Source organism: Scyliorhinus canicula, chromosome 20, assembly GCF_902713615.1.
Source record: "Scyliorhinus canicula chromosome 20, sScyCan1.1, whole genome shotgun sequence".
In the NCBI taxonomy this organism is placed as follows: domain Eukaryota; kingdom Metazoa; phylum Chordata; class Chondrichthyes; order Carcharhiniformes; family Scyliorhinidae; genus Scyliorhinus; species Scyliorhinus canicula.
Window position 1 is genome coordinate 84,603,059 of NC_052165.1, and position 14,365 is coordinate 84,617,423.

At 49.0% G+C, this 14,365-nt stretch overlaps 1 protein-coding gene across 1 annotated transcript in view; it reads right to left on the reverse strand.

The window, feature by feature from the left end:
* Positions 1–13,875, reverse strand: part of ccdc77 (coiled-coil domain containing 77) — a 134,494-nt gene extending 120,619 nt beyond the window's left edge. Inside the window, exons 1-2 of the mRNA XM_038780848.1 lie at positions 13,828–13,875; positions 13,228–13,444 (exon numbers count right to left, since the gene is read on the reverse strand). Coding sequence (XP_038636776.1) covers positions 13,228–13,437 — 210 coding nt within the window. The 5' untranslated portion in view covers positions 13,438–13,444; positions 13,828–13,875. The remainder of the gene's footprint in view (positions 1–13,227; positions 13,445–13,827) is intronic.
* Positions 13,876–14,365: the final 490 nt, after the last annotated feature.

The window sequence follows — 14,365 nt, forward strand, 5'->3', positions numbered from 1 at the left end:
CCATCAGGCCCCGGGGACTTATCTATTTTCACCTTGTCCAGAATTGCCAACACTTCTTCCCTACGCACCTCAATGCCATCTATTCTAATAGCCTGGGTCTCAGCATTCTCCTCCACAACATTATCTTTTTCCTGAGTGAATACTGACGAAAAGTATTCATTTAGTATCTCGCTTATCTCCTCAGCCTCCACACACAACTTCCCACCACTGTCCTTGACTGGCCCTACTCTTACCCTAGTCATTCTTTTATTCCTGACATACCTATAGAAAGCTTTTGGGTTTTCCTTGATCCTACCTGCCAAAGACTTCTCATGTCCCCTCCTTGCTCGTCTTAGCTCTCTGTTTAGATCCTTCCTCGCTTCCTTGTAACTATCAAGCGCCCCAACTGAAACTTCACGCCTCATCTTCACATAGGCCTCCTTCTTCCTCTTAACAAGAGATTCCACTTCTTTGGTAAACCACGGTTCCCTCGCTCTACCCCTTCCTCCCTGCCTGACTGGTACGTACTTATCAAGAACACGCAATAGCTGTTCCTTGAACGAGCTCCACATATCCAGTGTGCCCAATCCTTGCAGCGTACTTCTCCAACCTACACATCCTAAGTCACGTCTAATGGCATCATAATTGCCCTTCCCCCAGCTATAACTCTTGCCCTGCGGGGTATACGTATCCCTTTCCATCACTAACGTAAAGGTCACCGAATTGTGGTCACTGTTTCCAAAGTGCTCACCTACCTCCAGATCTAACACCTGGCCTGGTTCATTACCCAAAACCAAATCCAATGTGGTTCGCCTCTTGTTGGCCTGTCAACATATTGTGTCAGGAAACCCTCCTGCACACATTGTACAAAGAACGACCCATCTAATGTACTCAAACTATATCTTTTCCAGTCAATATTTGGAAAGTTAAAGTCTCCCATAACAACTACCCTGTTACTTTCGGTCTTTTCCAGAATCATCTTCGCCATCCTTTCCTCTACATCCCTAGAACTATTAGGTGGCCTATAGAAAACTCCCAACAGGGTGACCTCTCCTTTCCTGTTTCTAACCTCAGCCCATACTACCTCGGAAGAAGAGACCCCATCTAGCATCCTTTCCGCCACCGTAATACTGTCCTTGACTAGCAGCGCCACACCCCCCCTCTTTTGCCCCCTTCTCTAAGCTTACTAAAACACCTAAACCCCGGAACCTACAACAACCATTCCTGTCCCTGCTCTATCCATGTCTCTGAAATGGCCACAACATCGAAGTCCCAGGTACCAACCCATGCTGCCAGTTCCCCTACCTTATTTCGTATACTCCTGGCATTGAAGTAGACACACTTCAAACCACCTACCTGAACACTGGCACCCTCCTGCGAAGTCAAATCTGTGCTCCTGACCTCTGTACTCTCAATCTCCCGTACCCCAAAACTGCAATCCATGTTCCCATGGCCCTGCTGAATTAGTTTAAACCCCCCCAAAGAGCACTAACAAATCTCCCCCCCAGGATATTGATGCCCCTCAGGTTCAGATGTAGACCATCCTGTCTATAGAGGTCCCACCTTCCCCAGAAAGAGCCCCAGTTATCCAGAAATCTGAATCCCTCCCGCCTGCACCATCCCTGTAGCCACGTGTTTAATTGCTCTCTCTCCCTATTCCTCATCTCACTATCACGTGGCACGGGCAACAACCCAGAGATAACAACTCTGTTTGTTCTCGCTCTGAGCTTCCATCCTAGCTCCCTAAAGGCCAGCCTGACATCCTTGTCCCCTTTCCTACCTATGTCGTTAGTGCCAATGTGGACTACGACTTGGGGCTGCTCCCCCTCCCCCTCAAGGACCCGGAAAACACGATCCGAGACATCACGTACCCTTGCACCTGGGAGGCAACATACCAAACGTGAGTCTCTCTCGCTCCCACAAAATCTCCTATCTGTGCCCCTGACTATTGAGTCCCCAATTACTAATGTTCTACTCCTTTCCCCCTTCCCTTCTGAGCAACAGAGACAGACTCCGTGCCAGAGGCCCGTACCCCATGGCTTACCCCTGGTAAGTCGTCCCCCCCACAAGTATCCAAAACGGTATACTTGTTACTCAGGGGAACGACCGCAGGGGGTCCCTGCACTGACTGCTTCTTCCCAGTCCCTCTTACAGTTACCCATCTATCTCCAGTGTTTGGTGTAACTACTTCCCTGAAGCTCCTATCTATGACCCCCTCTGCCTCCCGAATGATCCGAAGTTCATCCAGCTCAAGCTCCAGGTCCCTAACACGGTTTTTGAGGAGCTGGAGTTGGGTGAACTTCCCACAGATGAAATCAGCAGGGACACTGACGGCGTCCCTCACCTCAAACATTCTGCAGGAGGAGCATTGTACTGCCTTCCCTGACATCACCTCTAGATTTTTAAAAAAACAAGAAAAATAAAAGAAAAAGAAAGGAAGAGCTTACCTTACATTCCCTCAAACCCTGCTCCCGCTGAAAGGTAAGCAAATTTAAAGGCACTCACTCACCTTCACGACAAGCCCCTGCTCCCGCTTCCCAACAACCATGGGTTTTTTTTGGTTAGAGGAGGAGGTAGGGTGGAACACTGCTCCGGGGGACACCTACCTCACGCAGACGCTTTGAGCCCCGACCAACGAAGCCACCTAATCCTGCAACCGCTGATTAGGTAATCGCTGCCCTCCATTTCATTGTCTCACCACCGGTCACGGCATCTCACATCCGCGGCCAGGTCAGACCTAGCCACAGCCACATCAGGGAATCAGGGAAGGCAGTACAATGCTTATAAAATAATCCTCGTCACAATGGATGTCTCGGCACTCTACACCAGCATCCCCCATGACGACGGCATTGCTGCAACAGCCTCAGTACTCAACACCGACAACTGCCAATCTCCAGACGCAATTCTGCAACTCATCCGTTTCATTCTAGACCACAACGTCTTCACCTTCGACAACAAATTCTTCATCCAGACGCACGGAACAGCCATGGGGACCAAATTTGCACCTCAATATGCCAACATCTTCATGCACAAGTTTGAACAGGACTTCCTCACCACACAGGACTTTCAACCGATGCTATACACCAGATACATCGATGACATTTTTTTCCTTTGGACCCACGGCGAGACATCACTGAAACGACTACACGATGACATCAATAAGTTCCATCCCACCATCAAACTCACCATGGACTATTCTCCAAATTCAGTTCCATTCTTGGACACACTCGTCTCCATCAAGGACGGTCACCTCAACACCTCGCTTTACCGCAAGCCCACAGATAATCTCACGATGCTCCACTTCTCCAGCTTTCACCCGAAACACATTAAAGAAGCCATCCCCTATGGACAAGCCCTCCGTATACACAGGATCTGCTCAGACAAGGAGGAGCGCAACAGACACCTACAGATGCTGAAAGATGCCCTCGTACGAACGGGATATGGCGCTCGACTCATTGATCGACAGTTCCACCGCGCCACAGCAAAAAACCGCACCGACCTCCTCAGAAGACAAACACGGGACACCACTGACAGAGTACCCTTCGTCGTCCAGTACTTTCCTGGGGCGGAGAAACTACGACATCTTCTTCGCAGCCTCCAACACATCATCAGCGAGGATGGACATCTTGCCAAGGTCATCCCCACACCCCCACTACTGGCCTTCAAACAACCGCGCAACCTCAAACAAACCATTGTTTGCAGCAAATTACCCAGCCTTCAGAACAGCAACCACAACACCACAAAACCCTGCCAGGGTAATCTCTGCAAGACATGCCAGATCATCGACATGGACACCACCATTACACGTGGAAACACCACCCACCAGGTACGCGGCGCATACTCGTGCGACTCGACCAATGTAGTCTACCTCATACGCTGCAGGAAAGGATGTCCCGAAGCGTGGTACATTGGCGAGACCATGCAGACACTGCGACAACGAATAAACGGGCATCGTGCGACTATCAACAGGCAGGACTGTTCCCTTCCAGTTGGGGAACACTTCAGCAGTCAAGGACATTCAGCCTCTGATCTCCGGGTCAGCATTCTACAAGGAGGCCTTCAGGAGACGCGACAACGCAAAATTGCTGAGCAAAAACTTATAGCTAAGTTCCGCACGCATGAATGCGGACTCAACCGGGATCTGGGATTCATGTCGCATTACATTCGGCCCCCACCAACAAGCCTGGACTTGCAGAGGCCTACCGACTGAACTGGCTTGGGACAATTCACACCTCTTTAACCTGGAGTTACCTCTCTCTCTGCATCTTTGATGATTTGATTGCCTGCAGGTGCTCGCATTCCGGGGCATCTCTGACTGTGTCTATATAAACATTTCTGGAACAAGCCTTTCCATTCACCTGAAGAAGGAGCCGTGCTCCGAAAGCTCGTGTTTGAAACAAACCTGTTGGACTTTAACCTGGTGTTGTAAGACTTCTTACTATAAAATAATAAAGATTATTCTCCCATGGGGCCATTTGCATGCATTTGGCAAACCCTCTTATCAGTCAGTGAAGGTGTGGACGGTGCCAGTCACACCCCATGACCAGTGGTAAATTTGCTGACTTGCTGCTGGACAGCCATCGCGAGAGACTCCCCTGTGTAGGTTGCCAACCTTGCATCGGTATCCTGAAGAGTCAGCGGACGAATCCCAGATCACGAGGTTGAAGGTGTGTCGACTAATGTCAGACAAGTGCAGCCACTCTAGTATCCCTCCCAGGGAGCGGTGGTGGTTTGATTGCAAGTAATAAACCTCTGTGCTCTAACATAGGCAGCACGGTAGCACAGTGGATAGCACTATGGCTTCACAGGGCCAGGGTCCCAGATTTGATTCCCCGCTGGGTCACTGTCTGTGCGGCGTCTGCACGTTCTCCCCATGTCGGCGTGGGTTTCCTCCGGGTGCTCCGGTTTCCTCCCACAGTCCAAAGACGTGCGGGTTAGGTGGATTGACCATGCTAAATTGCCCTTGGTGTCCAAAGGGGTTATTGGGTTATGGGGATAGGGTGGAAGTGAGGGCTTAAGTGGGTTGGTGCAGACCCGATGGGCAGAGTGGCCTCCTTCTGCACTGTACGTTCTATGTTCTATATGGCTTATGTTGCTGCTTACCTCGGATCTTAACACTGGCGACGAGGATTCAGTGGAACTGCCATCGACACCAATTGCTGTGGGAGGTGGTGGCATAGGGGTATTGTCATGGACTAGTAATTCGAGACCCAGAGTACTCTGGGTTTGCAGGTTCAAATTCTGCCACTGCAAATGGTGAAATTTGAAATAAAAATCCTCAATTAAAAAGTCTAATGGTGACCATGAAACCATTGTCAATTGTCGTAAAAACCCATCTAGTTCACTAATGTCCTTCAGGGAAGGAAATCTGCCGTCCTTATCTGGTCTGGCTTACATGTGACTCCAGACCCACAGCAATGTGGTTGACTCTTAACTGCCCCTCAAGGGTAATAAATACTGGCACAAACTAGCCTTGCTGACAGCTTGTGGGGGCCATGTACATCATTATAAAAAGCCTAACCCACCTGGACCCCACTCATTTGTGTCCCTGGTAGGCTTGGAAGGAGCCTTCCAGTCAACTTCTGATTCCAGACTCTAAACACACACAAAAACCCGGAGTCTTGTGGTGGCTGTGCATTGGACCCTCTTTATTTCTTTCTTATCCCGTGTTTATTGTGTGACTGTAAAAAGGGTGGGCATCGTGAAACCCCCCTCATATTTGTATATGTGTGCATGCATGTGTGCATATAAGAATAAATTAAGCAGCTTCATTTTATCTTACCTCGGTTTTGCTGCGGCAGATATTGCTAGACAATTAGAACACTCCAAATTTAAAGAGAAGGGAAAGTGCGTCAACATTTACGAATGGGCGGGGGTGAGGAGACTTCCGGGTGCAGCTTGTAGGTGTAGGTCGCACGTTTGATGGCTCCTGCCAGTTGTCTTTTTAGGCTCTCTACATCCAGCTTTTGGCAAAATTCTTTGGTAAGAAGCTGTGGGAAGGTGTGAGGCATTTATAGAATGTCAGAAATAGGAAAAAAGAACCCAGGTAGAAAGGGAGTGAGCGAAAGCCCGCCGTTAAGCGTGACGAGGTGTTCAGAGGGAGTAAAGATGGCAGGAGAGAGCCTATCGGGTGGGGTACGCCATCAAGTGACTGAAGTGGCGCCTGAAAGCTTGAGTGGCTGTTCGCAAAGCATTTTGAAAAGCATTGGACAGAGATGATAATCTCGCTTAATGAGTGGGTTGGTGAGACCCTTTTCCTGATGCAAGGGGCGTTGGCAAAGACTTTGTCTGCAGTGCGGGAACAATGAAAGAAAATTAAAGGCGTGGAGGAGGCATTATCTCGGCACAGCGACCAGTTCATCGCGATGGGCTGCAGAAGGTAGCAGAGATCACCAGAGGGCTGTGAGCCAAAGTTGAAGACCTGAAGAACAGGTCACAAAGACTGAATCGGAGGATCCTGGGTGTGCCTGAAGGGGTGGAGAATTGGAGGCCTACGATACATCGCCGACATGCTGACAAAGTTGATGGGGACGATCCCCCCTAGTACGAATTGGACAGGGCCCACCGTTGTCTTCAGCTGAAACTGAGAACGAATGAACCAACTAGAGTCTGCATTCACAATTTTCAAGTTAAGGAAAAGTTGCTGATGTTGGTGAAACAGAAGCAGGAGGTGTAGTGGATGGCAACGGTATACGTATAACCAGGATCTGACAATGGAACGGGCAAGGATACGGGCGACCTTTGTCGAGCGAAGGCAGCGTTATATAAATCCAATGTGCAGTTTTGTGTGGTCTACCTGGCAAGACTGAGGGTCAAACACAATGGCAGGGACTACTACTTTTAGGCAGAAGTGGAGGCGTTCGTGAAGACTGGGACGGGACTGAATTTGGACCTCGACGGTTTTTAACTGGAATTTTCCAACTGTTGTCCTTTCCCTTTTTGGATATTATGGTTAATTGTTTTGTGTAATCGATGTTTCGGCGGTTGTTTGGGAAGGACGGTTAGGATTGATGATTGGTTGGGGTTTGTTTGGATGTTGGGAGTTTGGAAGAGGTGGATGTGGAGGAGGGGGCTTTGGAGCTAGTGTGTTTATTTGTTGTGGGGGTGGGGCCTTCCCGCTAATAAACACAATGCTGGCTGGTAAACTGGAGCGGGTGGGGGGGGGGGGGAAAGAGGGCTGTGATTAGTGGTGTTCCACAAGGATCAGTATTAGGACCTTTGCAGTGTATATAAATGATTAGTAAGTTTGAAAAATAAAAATCACTTATTGTCACGAGTAGGCTTCAATGAAGTTACTGTGAAAAGCCCCTAGTCGCCACATTCCGGCGCCTGTTCGGGAATCGAACCGTGCTGTTGGCCTGCCTTGATCTGCTTTCAAAGCCAGCGATTTAGCCCTGTGAGCTAAACAGCCCCTTACAGTTTGCAGGCGACACAAAGATTGGTGGAATTGCAGGTAGCGATGAGGATACAGCAAGATATAGATCGGTTGGGCGGAGTGATGGCAGAGGGAGTTTAATCTGGGCAAATGTGAGGTGATGCATTTTGGACGGTCTAACACAAGTGGAAAACTAAGGTGAGCTCCTGCTGTGCATCCTATAGATGGTGCACTGCTGCCACTGTGTGTTGGTGGAGAGTGAATGTTTGTGGAATGGGGAGCAAAAAGCAGGCTTTATCCTAGAACGTGTTACGTTTCACTCATCCAGGCAAGTGAGGAGTATTCCATAACACTCCTGACATGCGCCTCGTACATGGGGGACAGACTATGGGAAGTGAGGGGGGGGGGATACTCACTGTAAGATTTTAAGCCTTTGACTTGTTCCAGTAGCTACGGTATCTCTCTGGCTAGTCCAGTTCAGTTTCTAGTCAATGGTGACCTTCAAGGGGCGATGGTTAGATCCGTTCTTGTTGGAGATAGTCACTGCCTCTCTCGTGTGGCGGGGATGTTACTTGCCACTTAACAGCCCAAGCCTGGATATTGTCCAGGTCATACTGCATTTGGACATGGACTTCTCAGTATATTAGAGTCATGAAAGGTGCTGAACATCAGCGAACATCCCCATTTCTGACCTTATGTTGGAAGCAAGATAATTGATTAAGCAGCTAAAGATGGCTGAGCCTAGGACATGACCCTGAGGAACTCTTGCAGTGTGTCCTGGAGTGGAGGTGATTAACATCCAATCACAACCTTTGTGCCAGGTATGACTCCAAGAGTTTTCCACCTGATTGCCATCCAGTTTAGCTGGGGCTCCTTTATGCCATACTCCGTCAAATGCTGCCTTAATGTCAAGGGCAGTCACTCTCACCTCACCTCTGGCATTCAACTCCTTTGCCCATATTTGAACCATAGTTGTAATGAGGCCAAGAGAGCTGAGAGGGTGCCAGTGTTCAGGTAGGTGGTTTGAAGTGTGTCTACTTCAATGCCAGGAGTATACGAAATAAGGTAGGGGAACTGGCAGCATGGGTTGGTACCTGGGACTTCGATGTTGTGGCCATTTCAGAGACATGGATAGAGCAGGGACAGGAATGGTTGTTGCAGGTTCCGGGGTTTAGGTGTTTTAGTAAGCTCAGAGAAGGGGGCAAAAGAGGGGAAGGTGTGGCGCTGCTAGTCAAGGACAGTATTACGGTGGCGGAAAGGATGCTAGATGGGGACTCTTCTTCCGAGGTAGTATGGGCTGAGGTTAGAAACAGGAAAGGAGAGGTCACCCTGTTGGGAGTTTTCTATAGGCCACCTAATAGTTCTAGGGATGTAGAGGAAAGGATGGCGAAGATGATTCTGGAAAAGAGCGAAAGTAACAGGGTAGTTCTTATGGGAGACTTTAACTTTCCAAATATTGACTGGAAAAGATATAGTTCGAGTACATTAGATGGGTCGTTCTTTGTACAATGTGTGCAGGAGGGTTACCTGACACAATATGTTGACAGGCCAACAAGAGGCGAGGCCACATTGGATTTGGTTTTGGGTAATGAACCAGGCCAGGTGTTAGATCTGGAGGTAGGTGAGCACTTTGGAAACAGTGACCACAATTCGGTGACCTTTACGTTAGTGATGGAAAGGGATAAGTAGACCCCGCAGGGCAAGAGTTATAGCTGGGGGAAGGGCAATTATGATGCCATTAGACATGACTTAGGATGTGTAGGTTGGAGAAGTAGGCTGCAAGGGTTGGGCACACTGGATATGTGGAGCTTGTTCAAGGAACAGCTATTGCATGTTCTTGATAAGTACGTACCAGTCAGGCAGGGAGGAAGGGGTAGAGCGAGGGAACCGTGGTTTACCAAAGAAGTGGAATCTCTTGTTAAGAGGAAGAAGGAGGCCTATGTGAAGATGAGGCGTGAAGTTTCAGTTGGGGCGCTTGATAGTTACAAGGAAGCGAGGAAGGATCTAAAGAGAGAGCTGAGACGAGCAAGGAGGGGACATGAGAAGTCTTTGGCAGGTAGGATCAAGGAAAACCCAAAAGCTTTCTATAGGTATGTCAGGAATAAAAGAATGACTAGGGTAAGAGTAGGGCCAGTCAAGGACAGTGGTGGGAAGTTGTGTGTGGAGGCTGAGGAGATAAGCGAGATACTAAATGAATACTTTTCGTCAGTATTCACTCAAGAAAAAGATAATATTGTGGAGGAGAATGCTGAGACCCAGGCTATTAGAATAGATGGCATTGAGGTGCGTAGGGAAGAAGTGTTGGCAATTCTGGACAAGGTGAAAATAGATAAGTCCCCGGGGCCGGATGGGATTTATCCTAGGATTCTCTGGGAAGCCAGGGAAGAGATTGCTGAGCCTTTGGCTTTGATTTTTAGGTCATCATTGGCTACAGGAATAGTGCCAGAGGACTGGAGGATAGCAGATGTGGTCCCTTTGTTCAAGAAGGGGAGTAGAGATAACCCCGGTAACTATAGGCCGGTGAGCCTAACGTCTGTGGTGGGTAAAGTCTTGGAGAGGATTATAAAAGATACGATTTATAATCATCTAGATAGGAATAATATGATTAGGGACAGTCAGCATGGTTTTGTGAAGGGTAGGTCATGCCTCACAAACCTTATCGAGTTCTTTGAGAAGGTGACTGAACAGGTAGACGAGGGTAGAGCAGTTGATGTGGTGTATACGGATTTCAGTAAGCGTTTGATAAGGTCCCCCATGGTCGGCTATTGCAGAAAATACGGAGGCTGGGGATTGAGGGTGATTTAGAGATGTGGATCAGAAATTGGCTAGTTGAAAGAAGACAGAGAGTGGTAGTTGATGGGAAATGTTCAGAATGGAGTTCAGTTACGAGTGGCGTACCACAAGGATCTGTTCTGGGGCCGTTGCTGTTTGTCATTTTTATAAATGACCTAGAGGAGGGCGCAGAAGGATGGGTGAGTAAATTTGCAGACAACACTAAAGTCGGTGGAGTTGTAGACAGTGCGGAAGGATGTTGCAGGTTACAGAGGGACATAGATAAGCTGCAGAGCTGGGCTGAGAGGTGGCAAATGGAGTTTAATGTGGAAAAGTGTGAGGTGATTCACTTTGGAAAGAATAACAGGAATGCGGAATATTTGGCTAATGGTAAAATTCTTGGTAGTGTGGATGAGCAGAGGGATCTCGGTGTCCATGTACATAGATCCCTGAAAGTTGCCACCCAGGTTGATAGGGTTGTGAAGAAGGCCTATGGTGTGTTGGCCTTTATTGGTAGAGGGATGGAGTTCTGGAGCCATGAGGTCATGTTGCAGTTGTACAAAACTCTAGTACGGCCGCATTTGGAGTATTGCGTACAGTTCTGGTCGCCTCATTATAGGAAGGGCGTGGAAGCTTTGGAATGGGTGCAGAGGAGATTTACCAGGATGTTGCCTGGTATGGAGGGAAAATCTTATGAGGAAAGGCTGATGGACTTGAGGTTGTTTTCATTAGAGAGAAGAAGGTTAAGAGGTGACTTAATAGAGGCATACAAAATGATCAGAGGGTTAGATAGGGTGGACAGTGAGAGCCTTCTCCCGCGGATGGAGGTGGCTAGCACGAGGGGACATAGATGCGGGCAGGTTGTTTCCACTGGCGGGTGACAGCAGAACTAGGGGGCATAGCCTCAAAATAAGGGGAAGTAGATTTAGGACTGAGTTTAGGAGGAACTTCTTCACCCAAAGGGTTGTGAATCTATGGAATTCCTTGCCCAGTGAAGCAGTTGAGGCTCCTTCATTACATGTTCTTAAGGTAAAGATAGATAGTCTTTTGAAGAATAAAGGGATTAAGGGTTATGGTTTCCGGGCCGGAAAGTGGAGCTGAGTCCACAAAAGATCAGCCATGATCTAATTGAATGGCGGAGCAGGCTCGAGGGGCCAGATGGCCTACTCCTGCTCCTAGTTCTTATGTTCTTATAGCCTTAAATTGAGGGGTAATAGATATAGGACAGAGGTCAGAGGTGGGTTTTTTACGCAAAGAGTGGTGAGGCCGTGGAATGCCCTACCTGCCAACATTGAGGGCATTTAAAAGTTTATTGGATAAGCATATGGATGATAAGGGCATAGTGTAGGTTAGATGGCCTTTAGTTTTTTTTTTCCATCTCGGTGCAACATCGAGGGCCGAAGGGCCTGTACTGCGCTGTATCGTTCTATGTTCTATGTTCTGTGAGAGTGACCCTGGCGGAACTCAAACTGAGCTTCCATGAGCAGGTTATTGCTAACTAAGTGCTGCTTGATGGTGCTGTTGGTGACCCCTTCCACCACTTTACTGATGTGGTTAGAACAGTTGCTTCACAGCTCCAGGGTGCCAGGTTAAATTCCCGGCTTGGGTCGCTGTTTGTGCGGAGTCTGCCCATTCTCCCAGTGTCTGCGTGGGTTTCCTCCGGGTGCTCTGGTTTCCTCCCACAGTCCAAAGATGTGCAGGTTAGGTGGATTGGCCATGCTAAATTGCCCTTAGCATCCAAAAAAGGTTAGGTGGGGTTACTGGGGTAGGGTGGAGATATGGGCTTAGGTAGGATGATCTTTCCAAGGGCCAGTGCAGACAAGATGGGCCAAATGGCCTCCTTCTGCACTGTAAATTCTATGATTCTATGAAATTGAGAGTGGACTGATGTGTTGTAATTGACTGGGTTGGATTTTTCCTGTTTCTTGTGTACCGGAAACACCGGGGCAATTTTGCAATTTGCCAAGTAGATGATAGTGTTGCAGCTGTACTGGAACAGTTTGACTCACGGCACGGCAAGTTAGCGAGCACAAGTCTTCAGTACTATTGCCGGAACATTGTCAGGGTCCAAAGCCTTTGCAGTGTCCAGTGCTTTCAGTATCTCTTGCTATCAGGTGGGGTATCAAATTGGCTGATGACGGACACCTGTGATGCTGGGGACTGAAGAAGGGCTGAGATTTATCAGCCACTCGGCACTTTTGCTGAAGATTGTTGCTAATGCTTCAGCCTTGTTCTTTGCACTGATGTCCTGGGCGCCAGGATCATTGAGGGTGGGGATATTTGTGGAGCCTCCTCATCCAGTGTTCACCACCATTCACAACTGGATGTGGTAGGACTGCAGCACTTAGATCTGATCTGTTGGTTGTGGACAGCTCTATTACTTGCTGCTTGTGCTGTTTGGCACACATGTAGTCCTGCGTTGTAGCTTCACCAAGTTGACACTTACTTTTTCGGTATTCCTGGTGTTGCTCCTGGCAGACTCTCCTGCACTCTTCATTGAACCAGGGTTAATCCCCTGATTTAGTGGAAATGGTAGAGTGGGGGATATGTCAGCCCATTAGGTGACATATTGTGGCTGAATACAATTCTATCGCTGCTGATGGTCCGCAGCACCTCATAGACATCCAGTCTTGAGTTGCTACATCTGGGCAAAGTCTATCCCATTTAGCACGGTGAAAACGCCATGCAAGTTATTGATTGGAATCAAATTGAGGGGGTCGAGTTGAGAACTATAGGCACACGAATAAATCACTATTTCAGACAAACAAGACAGCATTCCGGTACCCGGGAGTCAGACCGAGTGCACACAAGTAATTGTGTACTAGAAGGTGCTTCAGAATCTTGTAACTCTGGTTTCATGGATAACAACAGAATATTTGTCAATTTTGATCACTTCTTGAAATTAAACATTGACTCCTTCCAATATAAAACAGAAAATACTGGGTAAACTCAGCAGATCTGACAGCATCTGTGGAGAAACAGAATTAAGGTTTCAAATCCATATGATTCCTTTACAGGACTTCCAATACTGCTCCTGCTCACAGTGCCAAAGGTGACTGATTTGTGATTTCCACCCCTTCACTGTGCTTGTCAAGACCCACCTGTTCTTCATATGTCGCCTTGTAGTTTTCCAGTCTTTTCAAGAGTGTCTCATGTTCCTCATCAAACTCTGCAATCTTTTTACGATAATACTCGAGAAGCTCCCGGGAAGGACGAAGAAAAGCCAAACGCTCATTCACTGATGGAATGAGTGGCGACTCATCAGTTCGGAGATCCTGTCGTTTGGTGGAGCGAGATGAGTGACGGCCCATTGTTACCCTACATTGCAGAAAGAAAGCATTTCCCGTATTGGTATTAGTGTTTTTATGGGGTTGGGGTTGGGGTTGTGGGGGGGGGGGGGGGGGGGGGAGAGAAGAGTGGTGGTGATGGGGGTAAGAATGGTGGTGGGGGGGTAAGAGTGGTGGTGGGGGGGGTAAGAGTGGGGGGGATAAGAGTGGGGGTGGGGGGATAAGAGTAGGGGGGGTAGAGTGGGGGGGGGGGGTTAAGAGTGGTGGGGGGGGGTAGAGTGGTGGTGGTGGTTGGGGGGGGTAAGAGTGGTGGTGGGGGATAAGAGTGGGGGTGGGGGGGATAAGAGTAGGGGGGGGTAGAGTGGGGGGGGGGTTAAGAGTGGTGGGGGGGGTAGAGTGGTGGGGGTCGCTCACCGGCTCCGCCGCTCTCTCTCTCTCTCTGCATCCGGGTAAAATCCAACAACAACAACCTCTGCTCGCGCTTCCTCCGCGCGCAAACCAACCATTGGCCGCTCAGGAGCGGAACCAACCAATCAGGTACTGCTGCGATGGAAGAGGGGGTGTGAAGGAAAAGGGGGGGGGTGTGAAGGAAAAGGGGGGGTGAAGGAAAAGGGGGGGGTGTGTGAAGGAAATGGGGGGGTGAAGGAAAAGGGGGGGGGTGCGAAGGAAAAGGGGGGGTGAAGGAAAAGGGGGGGTGAAGGAAAAGGGGGGGTGTGTGAAGGAAAAGGGGGGTGTGTGAAGGAAAAGGGGGGGTGTGAAGGTAAAGGGGGGGTGTGAAGGAAAAGGGGGGGTGTGAAGGAAAAGGGGTGTGTGAAGGAAAAGGGGGGTGTGTGAAGGAAAAGGGGGGGTGTGAAGGTAAAGGGGGGGGTGAAGGAAAAGGGGGGTGTGAAGGAAAAGGGGGGGTGAAGGAAAAGGGGGGGTGTGAAGGAAAAGGGGGGTGAAGGAAAAGGGG